Source organism: Tripterygium wilfordii, chromosome 7, assembly GCF_013401445.1.
Source record: "Tripterygium wilfordii isolate XIE 37 chromosome 7, ASM1340144v1, whole genome shotgun sequence".
NCBI classification, from domain to species: Eukaryota; Viridiplantae; Streptophyta; class Magnoliopsida; order Celastrales; family Celastraceae; genus Tripterygium; species Tripterygium wilfordii.
The window spans coordinates 4,272,206-4,296,950 of NC_052238.1; the positions used below are offsets into that span (position 1 = coordinate 4,272,206).

General features: G+C 37.5%; 4 protein-coding genes across 6 annotated transcripts; all 4 read right to left on the reverse strand.

The window, feature by feature from the left end:
- Window positions 1-387: 387 nt before the first annotated feature.
- On the reverse strand, window positions 388-6,440 carry LOC120001742 (GDP-mannose transporter GONST1). The gene is made up of 10 exons (XM_038850190.1): window positions 6,264-6,440; window positions 5,903-6,072; window positions 5,232-5,463; window positions 4,934-5,073; window positions 3,812-3,941; window positions 3,392-3,490; window positions 2,470-2,624; window positions 1,717-1,833; window positions 934-1,031; window positions 388-837 (listed from the first exon to the last, which is right to left on the reverse strand). Exons 2-10 carry the CDS (start codon window positions 6,013-6,015, stop codon window positions 773-775), a joined length of 1,149 nt encoding a protein of 382 aa, XP_038706118.1. The 5' UTR covers window positions 6,016-6,072; window positions 6,264-6,440; the 3' UTR covers window positions 388-772.
- LOC120001745 (ABC transporter I family member 10) lies at window positions 6,313-10,978 on the reverse strand. 3 transcript variants are annotated; one of them, XR_005469035.1, is made up of 7 exons: window positions 10,818-10,978; window positions 10,514-10,691; window positions 10,170-10,256; window positions 9,054-9,179; window positions 8,839-8,961; window positions 7,783-8,080; window positions 6,313-6,449 (listed from the first exon to the last, which is right to left on the reverse strand). XR_005469035.1 is itself a non-coding variant. In XM_038850192.1 (6 exons), the coding sequence occupies exons 1-6, from the start codon at window positions 10,901-10,903 to the stop codon at window positions 7,871-7,873; spliced, it is 810 nt and encodes a 269-aa protein (XP_038706120.1). In that variant the 5' UTR covers window positions 10,904-10,978; the 3' UTR covers window positions 7,649-7,870. The 3 variants fall into 3 exon arrangements, 2 of the variants coding, with proteins under 2 accessions (XP_038706120.1, XP_038706121.1); XM_038850192.1 differs by lacking the exon at window positions 6,313-6,449 and having other exon boundaries at window positions 7,649-8,080; XM_038850193.1 differs by lacking the exon at window positions 6,313-6,449 and having other exon boundaries at window positions 7,649-8,080; window positions 10,833-10,977.
- Window positions 10,979-11,644: 666 nt separating this feature from the next.
- On the reverse strand, window positions 11,645-15,152 carry LOC120001740 (5' exonuclease Apollo). Its single transcript, XM_038850188.1, has 4 exons — window positions 14,720-15,152; window positions 14,516-14,621; window positions 14,082-14,293; window positions 11,645-13,229 (listed from the first exon to the last, which is right to left on the reverse strand). The coding sequence occupies exons 1-4, from the start codon at window positions 14,906-14,908 to the stop codon at window positions 12,090-12,092; spliced, it is 1,647 nt and encodes a 548-aa protein (XP_038706116.1). The 5' UTR covers window positions 14,909-15,152; the 3' UTR covers window positions 11,645-12,089.
- Window positions 15,153-16,194: 1,042 nt separating this feature from the next.
- Window positions 16,195-20,774, reverse strand: LOC120001739 (mitogen-activated protein kinase kinase kinase 3-like). Its single transcript, XM_038850187.1, has 11 exons — window positions 20,083-20,774; window positions 18,953-19,270; window positions 18,584-18,671; window positions 18,370-18,432; window positions 18,023-18,183; window positions 17,859-17,934; window positions 17,688-17,747; window positions 17,470-17,577; window positions 17,117-17,353; window positions 16,867-16,964; window positions 16,195-16,772 (listed from the first exon to the last, which is right to left on the reverse strand). The coding sequence occupies exons 1-11, from the start codon at window positions 20,490-20,492 to the stop codon at window positions 16,505-16,507; spliced, it is 1,887 nt and encodes a 628-aa protein (XP_038706115.1). The 5' UTR covers window positions 20,493-20,774; the 3' UTR covers window positions 16,195-16,504.
- Window positions 20,775-24,745: the final 3,971 nt, after the last annotated feature.

The following is a 24,745-nucleotide window of genomic DNA, read 5'->3' on the forward strand; positions in this document are numbered from 1 at the left end:
ACCTTTTAAAGAAATGGAGTAAAGTGTTTAGCGTGACTTGGTCATATTGGTATCACGGTTCATGGGCCTCAAAAAAGGCAGGCTTGAGAAATTATCTTTTAACAGTGGGCCGGGTCTTGGTAAAAGTTTACGTCCAACTTTTTAAAGGCCGGGCTTAGGTTTAAATCTTAGTGCTTTAAGTTCAGTCTGGCCCAATGGGCCAATCTAAAATGAAGCCCGGCCCAGGTCAGCCCATTTAGGCTTGAGGAATTATCTTTTAACCGTAGGCCGGGTTTCGGTAAAAGTTAGGTCCAACTTTTTAAAGGCCAAGTCAGCCCATGATCAGCTCGAGATCATCACACACCACAATCTATATACACAAAATTTCCACTCAAATAACAAAAGACAAACTTAACCAATGTACCATTTGCTTGGGTAGACAATAATTTTTTTATCCTGGAAAATATTAAGAAAACCTAATTTAAAATGGTACATAACACTGGATGTTCATTACAAAGCAAACAAAATAAGAAAATGAAACATTCTATGAATGTCTGCCAACATTTTGTATACAAAATGGGGTAGGTAAGGCTCCGGGTTTTATCCCACTTGGATACATACATGCAGGTGGAAGGAGATGCTCAAACAAAGAAAAAGAAATGTTTTAAATGACAACATTTCTAAAAGTTTTGACTGATCTTAGCGACCTCACACTGCTCCATTCCCTCTCGCCCCTGTAACTGAAATATTTTGGCAGGCACGACAAGTATACAACAAATTCATAGTGTAGTCACTACTTTTCAGGCTGAGATCTTTCCCGCAATTTGGCTCTAGCAAAGAATACTCCTGCTAGAAGTCCTGTAAAATGAAATTCATTATGGTAATGCCACAAACAACAGTTCGAGCTTATCAGACGTCAAGGCATGTATGCATTTCCAATGGAAGAGAACTTACCAAAAAAGATGCTTGTGGCATTCTCCAAGCTTGTAGGAACATGGAAAAGAAGGATGCCGGCAACAGACAGAGGGATCTTATTCAATGACCCCACAAGGCTGCAGATTTCATATAAATGGTGAGATGTAATGAAAAAAAAAAAAGCTCTGTTCAAATCACAATTAAATTTCCTTTGATCTTAATTACATGTTAACTGAAGGATGGAAGAATGAGATTGAAGAAACAACCTACTCCTATCTACCCAATGACTTGTCAAGAGATCAAACTGGGGATCTGCCCCAGTTCTCCACAATGGAGTTTCATGGAGGTGATCCAGACATGTTCGGATGTTCCCAACTAAACCCAACTATAACCATGAAAAAATAATGAGAAAACTTCAACACAAACATAATTTGGGAAAAAAATTGTGGGCCTTACACATCACATAGAAGTCAAATATTCAGCCCAAAACGAAAAATCAACCGACCTGTGAAACTTTGAAACCCTAGACCCACATCCATTTAATGTGAGACTACATTCCTAACTAACTAAGCTAGCAAATTATACACCTCATCATGGACTGAGCCAATCTGCATTCATTTGCATTTTGCAATAATACAGCAGTAATAACTTCACTATATATTATGTCTTTTAAATACCTCATTGATTGCAATTAGCAGATATGTTTTAACTAGGCTAGGAAAGTGAATCAGTGAATGTTTATTCATCAAGGTCTCTTGATGAGGAGAAACCAACATTGCACTCTGAAAAATTATTTCTGCTTCAGAACATTTCTCAACTAACCTGTAAGTTGTGGCCCCTGTCTGATGAAGAAACCACATAGAAGTGAAGCTAATTGCCAGGCCCAGAAATCCACTCAATGTCATCACTAACCAGAAGGTGGGCAACCTCAACAGCAGTCTGCCAAATCAGTTTCAGATCCATAAGACTTCATTATAATAATCACATGACCGAAAATAATTAATAACAAAAAATGACAATAACCTAGAGTTTCTCATATGTCCAAGTAACATATATGCAGAGGTTAATCAAGGTCAAGATATGATTGTGCACATTATTACTCAAGCGGTAAGGATACATAGCAAACAAAATAAGATGACCATCAGAAATAAAAACCATGTAAATAGTCTCTTTGCTATGCAACAGTAAGGTTGCCCACATCCGCCTTTCTCAGAGCCTGCAACCATTGCAGGAGTCTAGTGCACAGTTTTCTTTGCTTATATAGAAAATTTAGCAACATACATGGGAGAGAACAGGGGAAAAAAACGAGGCTAATATATATCTGAGAAGTGAGAACATTGTCATAAGCTTATTTCCCATAACCTATGAATGGGCAATTGGTTCTATATTCCAAGGAGCTAGTGATTACAAAGGATAAAGCATCACATTAGTTCTATATTCTAATGAGCTAATGATTACAAATGATATTTGTATATAACTTTCAAATATATAAGAACAAAGTTGGTAGTATTGTAATTCATTCATAAATTCATATAGGTAGTTCAAGTGACTGAAGGGGAGAGAAAAAAAACTCACGTTCTGGATAGATAATCCACCTCATTGAAAGCAAACATGAGAATAATCCCCAGAGGCAGTGAAAGTGTGTTATTTAACATCACCATTGAAAACTCGTTCAAGTTCCCAGATTTTGTTACTAGCTTTGCTGTATCCATGACCTTGCGTAGAGTCAGCTGCATCAATGGAATCCACCAGACAGTCAAAATTGATATGAAATAAAGAACATAAAAATAACAAATGATACACTACCATAAAGAAGAGTGAATCACATTAGTAAACCAAGGAATTTAAAGAATCTCTCTAATAACAAAACAGAAACACAAAAGGTAATGTAAAATGTTAAGCCACCTATGTTCAAAAGAAGCTCACAAAAGCTCTTCAATTTGTCAGTTGCTTAAGATAACTCCATCCTTAAGCATTGTTTACACACACCTATGATGTATAGTGAGCCTAAGAAAACAATAAGCATGAATGTGCTAATTTCGGATCCTGCATGTTCTATTGCTGTTTCTCAATATCTCTAACAAAAAATGGATCCAGTATTTGGTATTTGAGAGATGAGAGTCTAAGACTAAGATTAGCACGGGACAAACAAACCTGACACTTAAAGCTTGGGTCCATCAATAACAATTTCATATGAAAGTGTAACAGCGGTTACAAGGCAACCTTTAAATTTTCTTGTGCATAGTTAGCCAACTATTAGAAAAGTGACAACAAGCATGGTTTAATAACTGTACATTCCAGGTTTAGCTCCAATCCCAAGAGGCCAGTCCACAGGATTTTCTCATGTTCAGTGGTGCAGTGGTAGGCATATGTGGAAGGCGTCTGTATACACAAGGGGAGGCTGATCTCACCCAAAGGGTGAGGACACCTGCTGTTCTCAGAAAAAGAGTTGCAGTAGTGCAAGGAAAAAATCAAAACCTTCAAAGTATGTACTCACAGAATATGATGCTGTTAAGAAACAATTCAAAATCTGCCATGCATAGCCAACAGCATGAAAAGATAGATCGGTGATCCCCCCAGAAATTGCCGAAATGATCTGCACAAAACAAATGGCAAAATTCACAAAACTTGGTAACTTGCAAAATCATGACATTTGCATAGCGCAAAAGTCAGGTGCAAAAACATAATATCGAACAATGGTTTTCAAGTAAGCATAGTAGCAGCTTATACAATGTCTTTAAAGTATTTTAATGTAACTTATTGTTGTTTGACATTTTTATTCCATTGCACTGTCTGGGCGGCACCCCTTCGATGCCCATTAAAAAAGTTCTTTCACATTTTCTTGTAGAGAAATCCAAGAAGACGCAAGCAATAATCCAGAAGCTAAATTAAAGATCAAGAATGAGAATAATGTTACCATTAGAAATAGAGCAGTCCAGACTCTGTTGTCATGGTGCTTGTTAAATAGATACATCTCTCCAAGTGCAGTTATTACGTTTGTAACATTCTTTAGGACTGTGACCATGGCTACATTAATGTATTTCAAACTGCAGAAAGTAAGAAGGATGATGAACAAACTGACAACCATGTAAGAAAAATGGGGCAAAAACCAAGTTGATGTTGCATGCACTTCGGACAATCTATTTTTAGAAATATTCAATTAGCTCCAACACTGAAATTAAGGGTGAACCTTCGCCCGTTGATAGTTGCTCCATTGCCAGTTAGAGATCACAGGTTCAAAGGTTCAAATCAGAGAAAATATCTCTCAACGTTTTGTCTCCCCCAAACCCATCATCACCACGGCATACTAGTGCATTGTGTACTGTTTTCATTTTTATATGTGAACATACTACAAAAGACCACAAGATTCCAATCCTTATCCAGTGCCTACTGGAAGTTGTAGCACACAAAGCCTGAGCACAACAGACTTTGGATCTGGTAAAAGATAATGGATCTTCGTTTGACATTTATGAGGCTCAAAGTCATATCAATGCGACATGGGATCTTGGACATTTCTAAGTTTTCTATTGTGGGCTGGTTGTTTTCGAAATATTCTCTTATTCTAACTTACACCAAGATGGAGTGGGATTCCTATTATATTTAACTGGTTAACTCCATGGTCCATGCTGACTAAATAGTGACCAAAAGATAGTGGACAACTGCTTTAACTTATGCATTAGGTTGGATCTTCCTTTGACATTTATGAGGCTCAAAGCCTCAAACTCATTTCTATGTGATGTGGAATCTTGGACATTTCTAAGTTTTCTATTGTAGGCTGGCTGTTTTCCATATATTCTCTTAATCTAACTTACATCAAGATGGAGTGGGATTCCTATTCCTATTCCTATTTAACTGATTAACTCCATGGTCCATGCTGACTCAATAGTGACCAAAAGATAGTGGACAACTGCTTTAACATATGCATTAGGTTAAGAGCTTCCACCATTGAGCTTGGCCATTCATGAAGTAAATATTTTTAGGCATTAAGTGCATAATAAACAAGGACCAAGAAAACTACATACCGAAATGCAATCCATACCTTAGCATGCTTGTAATGAGCATCCCAACAAATAAAACATTCACGGGCAACCAGACCTTTATTAATCTCCATGTTAGTGGTTCTGTTGATATAAGACCCATAAAACTCAACATTGACACTATAATCACCGATATAAGATTCTGCATACATAGAAGTTTAATTAGCTTATGCAACAACAAAAAGTGTTCCCAAATCATAAGATTATATGGCACTCAAATAAGCAACATAAAATTATAGCAAAGAAACAAAAGGATCAAACTCTGTTTTGAATAAGGAATATCACATGTGGACCTATTACCTGGTACAGCATCAAGAAAATCCCAGCATTGAAATCATAGCTGGAAAGCACAAACTTATTGACCAATATCATACTGCAGGAGGAAATGCAATATGCAATTCCAGACAGCAAGGCCTGATTGTGTAATTTGACTACTTTGTTACTGCGAGTTGCTTTATCTCTATCCTTTGGCGACTTACCACCTTCCAAGTCAATTTCATCGTTTTCATGGGACTTCATTGTAAATGATGATCTGTATGAAAAAATAAATAAAAGGAATCAGTCATAGGCAAAAATTACAGCTCTGTCACACTATAGTTTTACTGTCTCGAACAGATGCATGGGATAACTTGAAGGTCACTAGGGTATAATGGACCAGAAACTTCACCTATCAATTCAATTAAAGCAAAGAGTTTCCATAAAAAAAATGTCGCCAATATAGTGCACAACTGGAATGGCACTCAGCCTTTCATCATTGGTCATTCTAATACTCCTGATGAAAACATATATCAATGCCCCAGATTTGTAAACCCAAAAGATTGAGCCCAGAAAAGGGAAACACATGCTTACTTTTAGATTGAGATATTACTGAGAAAGCAAGGCTTACCTAACGTAAAGAAACATACTAAAGCAGGTGCAGGTAATCAGGTTACAGAACATTAAGTTGGTAGGTTAGTTGAGAATACGCTCACCTGTTCATTGCTTCCCTTCTTAAAGGACTGGAAGTTTGATCTAGCACCCCATTTGACTTGTCAAATATGAGGCCCCGTTCACCATTTCTGGTCAACTTCTCTGCATCTTCCATCAGACTATTCCTGTTTAAAGACTAGCAGAATCAAGCGAGCCACCTAAAGACATTGGTCTGCAACATAGAAGTGGATTAAGCAGTCATTCCATGTCCGAACTATGAAAACAGTAAAATAGGAGAGTCCAGCAGAGAGAATAGAAATCGCAGAAGGAAGATCCTAGATCATCTCAAGTTTCAAGAAACAACGTGCCAGTATGGATCGGACTAAATGGTCAGAAACGATTGAACAAAAAAAGGAGAAGTACCGCTATGAAAAGGACTCACGGCCTTGATGCCATTGCAGTAGCAGGCTCCCATTCAAACACAGACCTCAATCCAATTCCTAACCTAACCGGAGCACGAAAGAGATCACCTACCAGAGTGCCTTCGATTGGTCGCGCGAAAGGAAGTTATTACGATTTACGGGTGATTCTTCGTGGGTTTTCGCTCTGCTGCAAAGGCAAATGGATCAGGCGTTAAAAAGAAATGAGCTGCCTGTTTTGACTTTCGATTCAACAATTGAAGAGGGTATTTTCGTAACTTTAGGAACTCACACACTCATCCCAACACCTCCCCCAAACAGGGCCTTAAGTATAATTGTGCGCCGAGCTCTTGACGCACCATAAGATGTCTCCACACCTTTCGTCGCCCCTTGCCATTTTCAAATGTTCCAACTAGTTTCTCTCTCTTGCATTCAAATTTCAATTTTTTAAAGGTTTTTTGACTAATTTGTTTATTGATGCTTTTCAAAATCTTTTTTTTGACGGAGGATTCAAACCTGATCATTAAGAGGATACACACAATTCTTATCACTTCAATTAATGACTCGAGTGTTCTTTTAGAAATCATATTTTGATGAGATTAGATAATTAATTAATAAGCTTCGTAACCCCAAAAATTGCATTCCATCATGTTTTTGGAGGCTCACTTTGAGTACGATAATTTATGCCCAAATATATCTAAAATTACCATATTTATGCTTCGAATATAACTTGATTTATATATATCCTTAAAAATCACTTACTCAAAATTTTGATGAGATTCTCATACATTTCATGTGGCAGATAGAGCAATGGTTAGTCTAACTTAGACCTGGGGATTAGGGTAAGGAGTAACGACTCATTCACGCAGTAGGGCAGTAACACTATGGGCTTGTTTGGGAATGTTGTGAGGTGCTGTGAGGTGTGGTGTGGTGCTGTGAGTTATAAAACTGTGGTGCTGTGAGGTGAGTTGAAACGCAAAATGCTGTTTGGCACATAACTTTTAAAACTGTGGTGCGGTGCGTTTGACGTATCAAAATTACATTTATATTAGATGACTAATAATATTAATATAAAATCACTCAAGGTTTACCTTGTACATTAATCTAAAATACAATAATTGACCTAATTTGATTACGTAGGACAAATTAACATATAATGTAAGTGTTTGGGAGTGTGGTGAGGTGTGGTGAGGTGCTGTGAGATAAAAAGTTGTGGTGCTGTGAGGTGAGTTAGAACGCAAAAGCTGTTTGGCGTGTCACAAAAACCTGTGGTGCTGTGAAGTGTGTTGCAACTGAACACAGTTACAACACACTGCCAAACACATACTATATTGACTAGGTCAATGGGGGTTCTGTTGTGGGATGTTGAAGATATGCACCATTATAATATCATCTCAATATGGGTATGTTAAAGGACCCAATTCACATAAAAGTAGTCAACTAAAAGATGAAACCATATGGTCCAACAGAGCCAAAGGTTAGCTACACATCCACTATTTAGTGTATAATACATGATGCCTTACCTTATCAACTCTGAAGATGATCTCAGCACCACTAATTCTGAGTATTGTCTCTGGACTCTGGTTGATATAAAAAAAATGGCATTTTTTATCAAGAATTTATCTGGTTGATGTAAGAGGATTGTCTGGCTCTAATAAAACCCATAATGCTTGCTCCACCACCTTGCTTGACAATTCTCCCATTTTCCATATAAAAAGCCCCATCTGCAAACTCAAGTTCTTCCAATCTATGGGTCACCCATAAGGCTGTAATTTCTCCAGATGCACTTAAAGAGTTTTTGACTGCCTTAATCACCCCGAACTGGAAACAAATAGCAAACCATTGTGAGCGGAATAAGTTGATCTTGCCAACAAAACAAAAAAAAAAAAAGGCAAAGGAGAAAAGAATGGTTAAGAAAGGTGCTGCTCCCTGGAGTCTTAACTCTAATAATGTATAATGGAGGTACTCACCAAATACTGCAGCAAGCATGGTTCTGAGGCTAGGATTTCCATTGGTGTGGGGGGTGGGATTAAAGCAATTTTGTGAAGACAGGATATTATGATGAACAAGAAGCAAAGATGAAGGTTGTCGCCATTACCATTAAATATAAGAAAGTAGCATGTACATGCACATACGAGGAACAAGAAAGCAAACTATAAACTCAGGGATTTACAGGAATCTTTCTTTTCCTTTTTCTTTTGGGGTCGGGGGCAGGGAGTGAGAATGGGTTAATTAGTTCAAAAACCATTGTGAAAAGAAGGTAAATCTACGGGGAGATGAGATATGTGATTCTCCAAAACATACATTGTCTATTAAGCATATCCAGCGAATCATCATGAAAACTGCAACTTTTCACCAAAGAAAAAGGAAGAAGAAGAAAAAGGAGCAAAACAAACAATGATAGAAACTTCTAAAGTGGCAAAACAAAACTAAGCTTAAGAATCCATGAAAACATCTCAATTTCAGCTTTTGCACCAGGGAGGGATCAATCAAATTGAAATATTTCCTTATTACTCTTTTGTGAGTTGCATATCACATGAATATTGTCTTGAAAAAGTCGGTGCATCCAAGAAACACACCTGATCTTTTTCATCTAAAAATGTCGTTAGCTCATCCAATAACAGCACCTTGCATGCCTCGGCCAAAGCACCAGCAATGGCAACCCTTTGTTTCTGACCACCACTTAGAGTTTGAACTGGCCTCTGAAAAGTGGAACCGATGTAAACATGCGTCACACATTACACTTGGTATACGCTATGGAAAAGGCGAAAAGCTATAAATGTTTGTAACCTACTTTGATGTAGTTAACCATGCCCACAGCATCCAAAGCTTTTGACACCCTGGACCTAACTTCATCGTCAGTCAGATTGAACTTACCAAGTCCAAATGCCACATCAGCTTCTACTGTGGGCATCACAACCTGCAGCACGAAGATTATATCATAACAAATAAGTAAGAGGTTAAGAAAGTTCGTATTTTTAATCACCGAAAAAAAAAATTCAAAAAAACTAATGTCAAGACAAGTGAAATAGATCTATCGTCAGTCGCCACGTCCCATTAATTGTATAAAGATTTGGCACCTGGAATAACAGAATTTTAATATAACAGAGATTTCATAATTATACCTCTAACTTGCACATTTAATGATTTAAATGTATTTGTTTGTGCTTATAAAAAATAAAAAAGTTGTGCGTGTTTGTAAAGACCAAACATGTAACTTGCAACATCTTCTTCCACCTTTTTTTTTTCCTCTTTGGGGATTGAAGCAACAATGCCTTGTGCATGGGAGTTGTTTACATTTTTAGAAAAGGGAAAAGAAAAATGTCTAAACCTTCACAGATTTTTGGTCTGCAAGTCAACAAGTGCGTGGACAAAAACACGAGGTGTAATTGACGTACCCCTCAATTATAAGATGTGTTTATAACTCATTGGAAGGGCCAGGTAGCATGGTTCGAATCAATGTCCAAATGTTTGAAGTACATATCCTGATAGACTTGAAAAAATTGATGGGAGCAAAAACGAATTTGAACAATTTGAGCAGAACCTAGAATTTTATACCTGTTTGAAGGCACTGGAATGAGTTGATGATTTTAAGTTTTCACAGCTAAAACATTTACACTTTGGATGTGACTCTTCAGTCACCAAACTAGAATAATAATACTGCCAATATGATTATAATTTTGAGAAGAAAATACCAGTTTATAAACTTTGAGCTCCGAGATCGCAAATCATAAACTTGCTTCTACAAGATAAAGGCAAAACTTTAAAAAATCTCATACTCAGTATCTTTCCTCTATTTTGGCAGTACTTTAAAAATTACTGTATCTTCAATGCTCCATTCCTATTACTCTTGATTTCATCAAGAAACAATTATCAAAATGGTCGGAAGCAAAAGGACACGAAAACTAACCTGATGATCCGGATTTTGGAAAACGAAACTCCTGGGCCTCTTCACAGACAATGTACCACTTGTCGGATTCAAAAGACCAGCCAAAATCTATCTATACCACAACATGAAATGAAATTATCAATTTGCCCCAGTTTTGAAGCTCAGAAAACAAAAATTCAAAAAAAAAAAATGCATTCATGAAGTTTATCCTAATCTATTCCTTCAAATGGTAGTGCTGGACACACTAATCTCTACCAGGTGTGAGTGTGATCATTTGAACGCCAAACAAGAACACCACTTTACCCAAACAAACCCAATACCTAAAATCGGTACAGACACGAGCAAGAATATGCATATAAGTGCACCTTCAAAAGGGTCGATTTGCCACAACCATTGGGCCCAAGGAGCATCCACAGCTGCCCCGAAGGAATCCGGAGAGAGCAATCTTGAAGAATGGGAGCCAATTTCCCTTGCTTTGTTGTGATCGAGAAGTTGAGGTTCTTACCTTCAATCGCAACATCCCCACCAACACTAAACCTAGCCCTGCTTATCATACAAAGCGAACCCTAGATATGATAATCCAAAAGCAAAAATTACAAAATAAAAGCAAGCAACACAGCCAAATCACACACAAAATCTGTTCGACGAAATGCTTAAGTTAAAACGTACAGAACTGCCTGAGACCTTGTAGAAGGAATGGAATGAAGAGGAAGAAGTAGAGGATTAGATGTATGGAACAGAGTAGAGAGATTCATATCTCTCACTCTCGGACACTGGTCCTATCTCACGCTTCTTCAACTCTTTGTCAACACTACTTCTCGTAAACAAATGGTTTCATAAATATTCCATTTACTAGATTTTTTCAGGAAAAAAAAACAAAATTTAATAATATTTTAGAATTAATGCGAGCCATCGGATTTTAGTCGTAAAACTCTAGCCGTTGAAACTAATACGCGAGTAAGCGACATGGTTTACTATTTACACAACACGGCAGTCTCTCATCAATGGCTGCTTTCTCTGCAACATTCTCAAAGACCTCATTCACATCACATGCCTCTCACCATTTCCAGACACAGTAAGAAGGAACCCTCTTCGTTTTTTTGTTAGTCAGAATCGTTAAATCGGCAGAACCTGAAAAGGAGAAGGCGGCACAGACCAAAACTGAAGACACACTGTTTCTTCTTCTAATGCTCACCTACCCTGAAGCCCAGTTTACTGGAGTGAGTTTCAATTCAATTCGGCAGGTTAAGGATAAAGAATTGGGTTTTGTGATACTATGAATTACCATTTTGACCAGAATGTATGTTTCATCCACTATAATTTAAACATAAGTTTGACGATTTCTCGATATAAAAAACTTTCATTCTTATGCAATGTGAAGTTAACAAACTCTGAAATTGGATCCAGTATCTATAGATGATATAAACTTCAAAGTTTTTCTAAATTTAACAAAGAATCGTGTATCCCAAAACTTTGGCATTCACAAGTAAAAGCCCTTGAGTAATGAAATCATTCCTTCATATAAATAGAATGTTGGGAGTATACATTTACAATGAGATACGGTGGGTAGACTTCCTCATACCTGAATGTATTCGCTATAATTACAGCATAAATCTGATGCATCATATCCGAATGAAAAATATGTATCTTCTTATTTGATATGAAAGAATCATAGGTGTAGGAAATAATCAGCCACCAGGTACAACAATCTGCAACCATGTCGTATAACTAGCAAAACCCTTGTCCTTTCTTGTTCAAGATTATTTGTATTGGAAAGAATCATAAGACTCCAGATTATTGCTCAAGCAGACTGCAGGAAAGAAACTGTATCCCAAGAAGGGTCTGAAGTCATCCTTGTTTTTGACAAACCAACTTGTCCTTTCTTACGAAACAAAGGGAAGGGCATATATCCAGATTCCAGAGTTTTATCAAAGGCAAAGACTAAAATATCCTCCTGGCACGTTTATTGGCATTCATAAGTGCAACCAAGGATGGAAGAGGCTGAGGCACAGGCACATTCCTTGACCTGTACAATTTTCTCAAACTTTCGTTGAAGCCCTTTGATGATTCAGCAGCGGAGCCTGAAGAACCTTTGCAAATTTCTTTCTCCTCGGACTTCTCAAGTTGTGCTGAAATGACATCTATTTGCACCTTGTCCTCCAATTGATTCTCATGTTTCAATTCACGATCCTCCTGCTGAAATGAGAAATCTTGCTCCAACTCATTGGTAACGATTGACAAAGATTCATCTTCAGTTGAGGCAAATCTTTTCTCTCCATTTGGAAGATTGGAATCTAGGAAGGCAAGTCTTGCTCTACCAAATAAGGTCACAGGTGATCTTTTGCTTGGTGGAGACAAACTCGCGAGTTTTTTGGGACTACAGGAAATCTTTGCAGGTTGTGTCAGAGATTCAGCAGAATGTTGGGTAGGCTCTACATCTAGGGGAAAGCAATCTGCATCTTTGACTGATACATCATCGGGAGAAACTTCAACTTTAATGTCTAAAAGCTTCCACATAGGATCATCAGAAGCTAATCGACTGACAAAGCAGTGCTTCTTAACATAGTTTAGCTCCATAGCTCGGCATGTGGGAGTTGTTGATACCACCCATTTTGGCGCAAGAATTTGCAGGGCCCACTCTAGTTCTTCCTTGGATGAGTGCATTGAGTAGCAGACATGCCAAACACCAAATTGGTCCCTTACTGCTTCACTAAATTTCACTATTCTTTGACTTTCAGTCGGCAAATTTTCTTCTTCACAGACGTACCACTGTGCTGAAGGACGAAGAATGAGAGGCTCGGGCTTGGAATCAGCCCTGGCCTCCGCAAGCTTTGCAGCTGCTCTTTCATATAGTTTTGGGAACCCCTCAAACAACTGGAAACGGGAACATGGATCTTGAGATAGGATTTCAGGAAAAGTGAGTGTCAGAGCTTGGAAACATTCAGCATTAGTATTTTTATCAACATATATCTTGGAGCCGAATGTTTGAGCCACATTTACCAATATCTCCTCTTGACCAAGAAGATCACAGGTAAGATACACCACAGGAGCATCAGGATTTTTCCATATACAATTGATAACCTGCTTTGCAATCATGCCATCACAAATTTCATAGAAGTTTGTTAGGTGGAAACGGAAAACAATATGGAAAATAAGCAACAGAAATTTTGAAATGTTTTCATGCAAAACTGTGACAAAAAAACCCTTGGTTAACAATGAACTAGTGATCATTAAGAAGTTTTTTTTATCTAAACAACACGCGGTGGGTAAGGTCGGGGACAGGCAAGATGTACAAGACCTTACCCTCCCATAATATGTGGAGAGGTTGTTTCCAAGAATTGAACATACTCCTACAACTATACCACTGAGCCACGTGTTCGCATGTATCATTATGAATTTAATTTGAAAAAAACAATTAGAAAAATCTGAAGTCTTGTTATTGTTCAGAGTCTCCATGGATTTAAGAATGGAAAGCCTGTGAAGAACTTATGACGTGCCTACATCAGTCAATAAAGTCGTTTCTCAATGATATTCGATCTAGACTCTTAAATATATAAAGAAGCCATTATAGTTCAGTCAAAGTGAACCACGGCATGGTAACCAAAAAATCTGTTTAGAAGCATAGCGACGTGTGGATGTTCACTTCCCTATCAACCTCAACATTCTAACTACTGAAGAACAGTGCTAAACAAAAGGATGCTTAGTCAATCCATATATACAGACATTGAAACAAATATATCTCCATGTGCTGATGTTCTCGCATTTTGATGGTTATGTGACTACAAAATCTACTTAAAGTCTGAATTGAACAAAAAAAAACAGATACCATTCACAAGGGGCTTGACTTGTAGGTCCAACAAACTGCAGTGTCTCAGAAAGCAGCTCATAAACCCCAGAGAGAAACATTAGATGGGAATACCAAAGTGAGGGTACCTGTCGCACTGCAGCGTGCTTGCTTGGGAATTTTTGAGAGGATTTCCCAAATGTGCAGTCCAGAAAAACATAATCAAGCCGACACCTAGGATCCTTTCCTTTCTTTCCAATATACTTCTCAGGTAAACATTGTATACATTCCGGGGTAAGTCTACAATCTCCCGTGTGCAGGATGGTACCAAAACCACCTTCAAATAAGAACATTACAGCCCCTGAGGTTTCATGCATTCCAGAGAGAAAAAAAATCATCAGTTAATAGAGTTCACTCCATATCATTTAAATTCATCTATGCACATCAAAGTCACAGAAATCCAAAATTGGCGCCCCCCAGCTCTTACACCCACAAAATAATGGGATTGGATATTTTCAAAACATTAACAAGCTATATGTCGATATTTCTAGGTACATAAATAACGGCAATTAGCATAAATTACCAGGGCAGTGATTCGCATCAAAGCTGGTAAGAGTGAATTTTCCATCTGGGTCGTCGATAACAACAGACCGCCCCACCTCAATACCCACAAACATCGAACCATCAAGCTATCGTCACCAAAACCGAAAAACACAATTAAGACCAAAAACCAAGCCAATTCATATTTTCAAAAACCAGAGTCTAAAAAGGCAAATAAAAGCCATACCTGGGGGTATTGTTGGAGTAGAAATGCTTTGGTGAGATCAGTGCAGTAAATTGGGTACGATGAATGGGTGATAATACCGGAGGAGTGATCTTTATGCGCATGCGTCAAGAAATGGTGCCTCTTCATCTTCGATGACGGCGTCCATGTGTCTACAGAGAAGGGAAGACCTCTCGGCATTTCTACAGGCATCGCTTAATCTCGATTCAGCGAATCTCGAAAGCGGACGTGAGAAAACTGAGGAAGTAAGGGAAAGTGAATGAAAATTTATTTCTCTCCCGGTCTCAAAGCTTGCGGAGAAGAATTGAAAAAGAATGAAAGCGAGGGAAATTTGGGGGGAAACCTAAAACCTAGCAGGGAAAAAAATAATTAGAGATTATGGTCCGGTGCGTTCGTGTTTATTTGGAATCTTGAAACCGACTTCCCATTGGGTGTCGGCTACGAGTTCTAAAGGGCACAACAAAGGAGAGAAGAAACCTCGTTAGGCTGCAACGTGGCAAAAAATGAGTGGCTGGGGGTAATTTATGGGACACCCGCGGCTTTCTTGTAATTTTGTAATTTTGGATTTATTGGAAATAAATTAATAGTTTCTAATTGATTTTTAATATTTTTAACTGTAATTACAATTTATATTTTACTAACAATTAGAATCGCTTTACAATTTTCCTATACTGGCAATAATTTGTATTGACTAAATTAGATTTGTAAGAATAAAGATCCTTGTCATGCATATCGACCATATGAGAAAGACAAGCATGTAAATGATAATAATATTTTATAATAATTGTTAGGCTTTAGCATCTAGCTTGATTAAATAATAATAATAATAATAAGATATGCCAAAATTAACAAGTTGGAGATGGAAAACAAGAAGCAATTGGGCTGCCGGCGGCTAAGCAATCTTGCTCTATCACATTCAAAAATAACAAGGGAATAGTCAATCCCATCCACAAAAGGGTGGATTGTCAAGTCATGGTGGACTTGGTATTGTCACATCAACTTTGGAACATCTATCCATCAAGCTAACAGATTCATTGTACCTTAAAATTTATCTTTAATAGTTTTTTCCATAAGTTATGAACCACTGTTTTTTTAATCCTTTACGGATTCCGCTGGTTTTTCAAAAGAATTCAAGCCAACAGACTAAACTAGTTCTTTCACTTTCAGAATAGCTCAAAAGTCATAAAAAGCGAAATCCATAACATCCCACGCTGAAAAAGCCGTTTACAGAAAAGCGAGATCCATAACATCTACACCCAAAAAACCCTTTATGGATTCCGTCAGTTTTTGAAAAAGATTCAAATCAATGGACTCTACTAGTTATTTCACTTTCACAACAGCTCAAAATCCGCACCAGCGGAATCCATATCGTCGCACCGTAGCATCTCTATACGAATGTATGCATAAGAAGGTACTTATCTTGGTAAGAGATGACAGGTAACAGAAGGCAAAAAAGAAAGCTTTTGGAGGATGCAACATTTCAGCCAAACTAGAAGATTTTCCATACGTACTTTGTGTGCACTTGTCAAGGGTGATGGTATAAGCAAAACATGAACTAGATCAAAACATGAAATGTTACAAAGGTGGGAGACCTGCTTTCCATGTACAATAATTGGAGATGGGACAATCTTAAGATCAAGAAATCCGGGATCTACCCAGAACGTCAAAGGGTCCATTGCCTCTGATTACGCATATATTATCCGATCACCTCAATCATGATGTGCTGAGAACGGTCCGCTGAAACCTTCTGCAGCAAGAAAACATCCACGTGCCGATATGTACACTTACTCAAAGTATATGTCTAGCTCTAGGAGAAGCGCCAGGGGTTTGAGCTTTCAATAGAGAGTTATCGAACCAAGGATCATGAGCATATCTTGAATTTGGTCTCACTGGGTACGCTGAATAGTCGTTTATGTTGTAACTACTTTGTCCGCCGACCAAGGGAAAGGTTGGGTGGGGAGGGGAGAGAAAACAACTCTTGTGCGCTGGTCCATATTGACGCAATGGGCTGGAACAAGGAGATACAGGCAAAGATGTGATCGTTCTTACATTATCCCTGCATACAAAAATTGGGGACGACGAAGTTGAACCAAGGAGTTCACAGTAGGTAGCATTTTGTTAGGATATGAAGGGCAAAATGTTGTTATTACCTAGGGTTGTTCATAAGTCTTGTCGTTACCATCGGCCTTGATGCATATTCTACGTCAGACGTGATACTTGGTCTTTGGGAATGGAGCTCCAAGATAGGCTGATCAGAAATTATAGCAAAGCAATAAGCTAAGGTCCCAATTCAGAAAGAGCAAATTTTGAGTATATGCCATCAGCATTTCTCAAGGTAATAGCCTCGTTTATAATAAATTATCTAACTAAATTTTCATTTAAGAAATTAGGAGGCTTTACCGGTGTTCGACTTCCATCAAAGTTGTGAGGAAAGGCCTCCCTAGTAATGCTTATGTTAGCAACTCCTGTAGTTGCTTGATCTCGAATAAAAGAATGATCTAACAATTGTGCAGCAGTCGGACGAGCAGACGGATCTCGTTGCAAGCATAATTTCACAAAACTTTTCGCATCATTAGACAGATAATCAGGTATATCTGGCATATCTTTGCTGTTCCCGATTTTGAATATTGCAGCCACCTGTTGAATCAGACAAAAAGAAATTTGAGGTTATCAACCATATAAGTGTGGGCATAACAATCCCTACGAGTCTGACCACAACAACGTGAAGCTTAGCCAAACATAGTCTAACGCACCCCTTCATACTGGCTCCAAGGTGGTTTTGACGTGGCCATTTCAAGAATAGTACATCCCAGGCTCCATATGTCCACAGCAAGACTGTAGCCATTCGTATTCATTACAACCTACGATTAAAATATGACACATAAACGTGAGAATTACAAAAATGTCGTCTGAAATTATGAAACTAAGTAACAATCAAGTTCATTGATAGAAATAGAAGGGAGGGGGGTACTTCAGGTGCCATCCAGTAAGGGCTTCCCTTGAAAGAGAGCATCGAGGAACAAGAAGTAATCTGGTTCGGAAGAACAGAAGTAAAGTATGAATTAGTTCATAATTAAACGATCACTCATATTATCTTTTCAATATCGATAAGTATGACTCCATAGGCTGAGATAAGACATACATGCTTAGCCATGCCAAAGTCTGCCAACTTAATTTCACCATTAGGGTCTACTAATATGTTAGCCCCTTTGATGTCCCTGTCAGATAAGATTCCATTAACAGATGAGAACGTCAAGAAAACAGAAGAAGTTACAATTTATGTGCAACCTATTAAACCCAAAATACCTGTGCACTGTATTCCTTCCATGCAAATAAGCAAGACCAGAGACAATCTGCCTGGTGTAGTTCTGAATAACAGGCTCCTTAAAGGCACCATATTCTTCAAGTAACTTGTGGATTGAGCCACCAGAAACATATTCCAAATAAACAGAGAGCGCTTCTTCACCCTGAGAAATGGTAATTCAGAATAATTATTGAATGGGTAAATAATCATAAACATGAACTTGAGTTAATCAGTCTAAAATCATTTACACATCAGAATATGGGTTACTGAGTTGGTGTGTGTTTGTGCGAGTGCTGAGTAGAATGCATGACATAATTCCTGGCCCTCAAAGCAGGACAGAAATGCATACCAGTTCACTTCCATGGTACCGAACAATGTTGGGATGCGACAGTTGATTAAGCAAATTTATCTCCTGTTAACCAAAAGAAAGATTGATTCAAAGAAAATTATCAAATAACCCGCTATTCAATGCATTACACTGAGCAAATCATTCCAGAAAGAGAAACATGCTCGGAATAGAGATTTATACAAAGCATGTGGAGAATATTAGATTTTATAATTACCTGGTTCAATTGCTTTAGGCATTCTTTTGATGTCTGATCATCAGAAACGACCCTCACTTCTTTTATAGCACACATCTGCCCATTTTCACTGTTAAAAATGCCAACGCAACGTTTAGTAGAGTAGCATATAGAAATTGAAAGCAATCAATAAAGTTTTCCATTATTTATCTGGATTTCTTGTTGTTTAAAACATTTAGTTGTGCTACCCTTGAGATGCTTCCTAACACTTCACAGAAAATGGGATATAACAGCCATGACATGACAGTTAACAGAAGAACCACCTTGATTAACTTTGTATGTCGACAAGTATTGCCACATTCCATACAACTTCAGAAGCCAATAGATTGTGATGTTGTTTGTGTTGATTACCTGTTAAATCCAAGGTAAACATGGCCAAATGTCCCCCTTCCAAGGAGCCTCCCTTTCTTCCATTTTGACAAAGAACAAGGTGCATTTTCTGTGACTCCTCCACTTCTTGTGGTTGGCAAGGCAGAAGGGCTTGTAGGAGAACCTGGTGGAAGAGGCAATGGGTGACCTTGACTTCTCCCATCTTCCGACCTACGAGTTGGAGATTCAAGGCTCGTGCCACCCAAACGAGGATTAAGAGGTGACGTGGGACTTGTGGCCCCTCTTGATGCAGGGCCAGGACTCCTTGATCCAATGTTGAACTTGATCTCCCCTTGTCCTCTGGGACCAACATATTTACTCAGTTTCAGCTACCAGTAGCATAGGAGAACTAACTGGAATTTGTTCTTCTGATGCATGATGAAATTAATGGTATCTATTACAGAACTAATCCACTTTTCATGTCTATTTACATTTAAAACTCTAAATAAACAATAATGAGAAGTTATTGCCAGAGGCAAGAAGCAAAACATTGAGAATTTGAACTACCGCCCACTAATTTTCTTGTAATAGACCTCACTTGTATTCCAAAAACCTGATAGATCCCCAGCGTGGATAAATACCACAAAGAGGTAAGACTCAGTCCAAGAAGGTTAAAAATTCTAAGCAAAAGCAGACGCGTTTGCAGTGCGTAGTTTTTGGGGCTCCAAGGGGGTTGAAGGAGAGAAACCAAAACAAAGGAAGTCAAACTCGGACGGGAAATACCAAGAAGGGAGAGAGTTGGATATGAGGAACTGGGAGATGCTGAAATTCAGTTCACAGAAAGCGGAGAAAATGGTGGGAATAGCAGAAAATCTACACATCTGGTACTGTATTCTGATTGGAAATGCAAAACCCCAATAGGCCGAGCAACACAAAATCTGACAAGGAAATCAGATATCAGAGAGACGATAGAAAACTCATTTTCCGGGTCATCAATAAGCGGAAGTTCCAATAAGAATAAACAATCAACTAGCAGATGCAATAAAAGAACTTTCTACATACATAAGACGATCAATTTCAAACGCAAAACCTTAAAATCCCCAAATCCAAAACATAAAACATAAAACCCACTTTTTCTGAAAGAGGGGGGGGATCTTTTCCAATAAACCTACCTGTAACCAACCAACTGAGCTGCCTGATAACTCACTACAGGATGATCCTCGGATGACCCGGAAGAGCTTACACTGGAGACCGAACCCGACACAGCTCCATGATCACTCTGGATCGATGAAGGCCGAGGCAGGGGATGCCCTCTCCTCTCCACTGAATCCGAGCCAAATCCTGAAAACCCGGATGACCCAGCAGTCTCCAGGCCAAAGTCCTTGCTTCCACGAGGAGAATTTCGCGACCCTTCATCGAAACTCCTCGGCTTATCTCCTTTAAAGCCTTTCCTCTTATTGCTATCGCTGCTGTAGTTATTCACATCAGTCTTGTTTGCAGACAAATCAGCAAATTTTCCATGTGGGTTTTGCTGGGTTTCTTCTTTGCTCTTGCTCGATTTTCTCGGCCACCAAGCAGGCATTTTTCAGGCAATTAAAAAAAACAGTCAAAAATGAGTAGAAGAAGAATAAAAACGGAGTCCCGAGAGAGAGAAGGAGTAGAAGCTAGGATTTCTATGGAGATTTACACGCTGAGGAAATGAGGAGGAAATGGTAGATAGACTTTGTGAAACAGAACAATCACACAAGCGTTAGAGAGAGAGGAGTGGGGCCATGGATACAGTGAGGAACAGCTAAGGCGATTGATTTGGGGGAATTTGGGGACGGCAAGCGGTGGTTGGATAAAGAGAGCGATAGAGAGAGAGAGAGAGAGTGATGACGTGGCGGTGTTCGTTTTAGAGAGAGAGTTTGTCGTGTTGACGTGTGAGTGGAGTATTTGTAAATGCGTCCCTGTAAAAAACGCAGGAGTATCTTCATTGGTGACTGTGCATCTTTTTGGTTGTGTGTGAATGCATTCTCTGTATTGTATATTTGTATTAATGGCAGTGCATGTATATGTGGAGAGGAGATATTCTCATTATTCTGGTAGAACCGTGTGGGCTGCCAACACTTTAGTACCTCTCTTTGGAATCATTCTAGATATTCTTTCTGCAAATTTTGTCCATCTTTATTTGGATGTCATAGGATTTAGGAATCTAATCCTCAGATTTTTTTATTTATTTTGTAATTATATATCAAATATACATTTTTTTAATGAATGATAATTGACCCAAACAATGTGTGTTTTGGCCGAGTTAATTCTTGGAATTCCATAAGATCATAAATTCGAAATTACCCCCGCAAACACTTTGGAGTCGCGCTCCCTAATAAAATATTAACAACTTTCATTGATCTTGTGTCCTTAATTTAATTCGTTTATTGGTACATGATCGGTACATAATTCATTTATTAGTTACCCCAAAAGACTCGTTCATCTATTGTAATCTTTTTTACCTTCATATCCAATTTTGTTGTTGCATTAGGTTTTTTAGATTACCCATAAAAATATTGCCCTAAATTGAATTCAAATTCGATAAATAAGACAAGATATGTCCAATTATCCTACCGACTCATAAAAAAAGATTAAAAAAAAATTAAAGTGGATGACAATACATGATGCTAAATGGGGTTTAATATTCCAAGATTTGATTAATTGATTTGAACTAATCAACTATAAATCCGTTTATGGTCCTAGTAACAATCATGTGAGGTGTTGATTTAAGTGATTACCTTTTTTCTTTTTCCGTACAAGCAGAAAGAGAAGAAACAAAAACGTCACTTGCCACCACCTCATCAATGTTAGCTCATGACATCACAAATTTAAGGATAAAATTGTACATCTTAATATCTTCTCAAGGTGCATGCACAAGTAAATGACCTCGGGCCACCTTACCAGTAGTCATGTGGAAAAGAGCATCCACGATGGGATGATTTTTTAATACTTGAGATAATATTTTCTTTATAAGTTAAGTGCTAGATGTTCACAATGGGTGTAGTAAAATATATTTTAAGTACTTAAAATGTTACTTTTTTTATAAGTTTAGCACTACATGCACACAATAGATGAAAAATGACACTTGAAAATTTAGTTGTGAATAAATGATACTTGAGAGTTGGAGTATATATATAGTTGATGAATAGTGAAGAGAGATGATGAAAAGGAATAGAGAGGTGATGAAAATGAAGAGAGTGAAAATTAAAAAGAAGAGAGGGGTAATGGAAAGGAAGAGATATAAGATAGAAATGAAGATAGATGATAGAAAGAAAGAAAGAGAAAATAGAGAAAATGAGCATAGAGTGTTGATGAATAGTGTTCATTGTGGAACCCACTCACCCAATTAAATTGTGCCACATAGGAGAGAGGAGAAAATAGATAATGGTTTTGAAGTACCGGATTACATTCTCCCCACCGTGGATGCTCTCAATGCTCTAACGCTCACACCGAATATGGGCCGAATTGTCTCACGACATCCTAAACCCAACTCACATACTGTTTTAATGAGCAAATAGTTCAACCCTTGAATATACTACGGTCTCAAGTGACGAAAAAGCTGACATCGAGTTGCCAAACCTTCCTGCTATAAGGGAAGATCAACCTAACAACTTCAAATTGTATAGTTGGAATTTCAAGGAAAAAAAATGTTATTAATATCATTAACAAACAACAATCAATATGTATTGTTTTTTTAAAACGGGGAGGAGAGATTCGAATCCTGGTCACCGGGCAGAATAATACACACCATTCTTATCACTTCAATTAGTGGCTCGAGTATGATATATATTGTTAGATATACATGTATACAAGTTGGCATATGAGAACAATGACATTAATGATTTAATGAATGTGTATTTATATCATGGGCTTGTTAATTGAGAAGTGTATAATTGGGACGTCCTGTCTATCCGGCCACCATTAATAAGTGTGGTGGTCAATTATTAATTATTGGTTTAGTTGTTTGTGTGTTTTCTTTAACCCGCACCACACTGACATTTTTAAATGGTTCACGTACACTTAGAGTCTGTTTGGTATCACTTTTGTTTCTTGTTTTTTGTTTTAGTTTTCAAAAAATAAAAAGTAAAAACAAAAAATAGTGTTTCCAAAACTTTTAAATTTTTTTTTTGTTTTCAAAAGTTTTGAAAACCTGTTTTTAGTCATAAAACCAAAACAAAAAATACAAACAAACAATATTTTTTTGTTTTTGTTTTCTATTTTTTGAAAACTAAAACGAAAAACAAGAAACAAAAGTGATACCAAACAGACCCTTAGTTTAGTGCATGATCTATCTTCGTATTATTCTTCGTTTTCCAAAATATTAATGAAAATGCTGTGGTTTATTGGATCTATGTGGCCCACCTTGTACTTTAAACTTCTCCAAAATTCTCTTCACAGACGGTTAGATTGGAGGAGGTGGAGATCCTTCTTCTCCACCTTATCCTCTTTGTTTTCTTTCTTTCTAACGGGACAACCTTAGCATACTTGCTGAATAAATTGAGTCCTCTAAGTTTTATACTTGTGGGTTTGTCGATTGACAACATTAGTGTAACAATGAAGATGAAGAAGATGATGATGGTTGATCTTTTGTGATTTATACTCGGATCTACTTTTGTTTCCGGATCTACTTTGATGTTATCTCAAATTGTCATATATGTTATGGACGCTGTTTCAAAATGATAGATCTGGCTAGTTTGTTGTTATCAATCTTATCTCAATATGAAAACAAGAGTCCTCCGGTGTCCATAAGTATCAACATGATTTAGTGTGTTTCGTTCTGTTGATGAGTCTCGTCTTTATGAGTTTCATCTATCTATTGGGTAGAGAAAATTACCACTAAATATAATATTTATGTATTTGGTTTTTTACTAATGCAATCAAATATTTTGACATTCTCTTTAAAAAAATATTGTTCACTTTCCCAACAATACTGTGACTCTGAACTAAATTCTTCCATCCCTCACCCGATTGAACATAATTTGAATTTATAAACCTTTTGAAATACCAAAAAATATATCCAATTATAAGTGAATGTTGGACACAAATATATATGACTAAATTAATTGTCAATCTTTTAGTTGAATTTTTTTTTTGAGAGGTTTAGTTGAATTTAAAAACTTATAATTGGTTAATGTAAAAAACATCAATTATTGTACGGATGCCACGGTTCAAAGTAAATAAAAGAGTATTGAATTCCATGGTCGCATTACCTTTCTACTCTACTCCTAACAAAAACTGCCTCCCCGCATTTCAAGCACTCAATAAAAGCAGACCATATGGCACGGACGGACCGTACATAGTAGGCAAAGCTAAATAAGTCTGCTTTGGCAACTCCGGTCATGTTAGACATTTAGGTGTCATCTAATCTACTTATTTACTTACGGTCTTGTTCGCAGATTTAGAGATGAAAATAAAATACAGAAATTCACAATCATTAGTCATTTTACATAATTAAAAATATTAAGGATCTTAGTAAAAAATATCTCAATTATTTTAGTAGTGGATTACTGGATCTTGTCTATTGATTGATATAAGTAGAGGGTACATAAAATCTGATGATTGAATCAGAGAGTGACACATCTATTATTTGGGATGACTGTGATGCTTTTTATTGTATCACTTATGTTACATAATTATATTCTTTAAAATTTTTTATGTGATATGATGTGTGTGTTAATTTATTTATTAATTAACAAGTAATACATTGTCAAGGAGTATGGATTAGTATGTACGTGGAACAAGTCTTTTTATAAGCTGAAGTCGTCGAAGTATTGGACCCAAATAATTCAACCCAAAAAAGGAAAC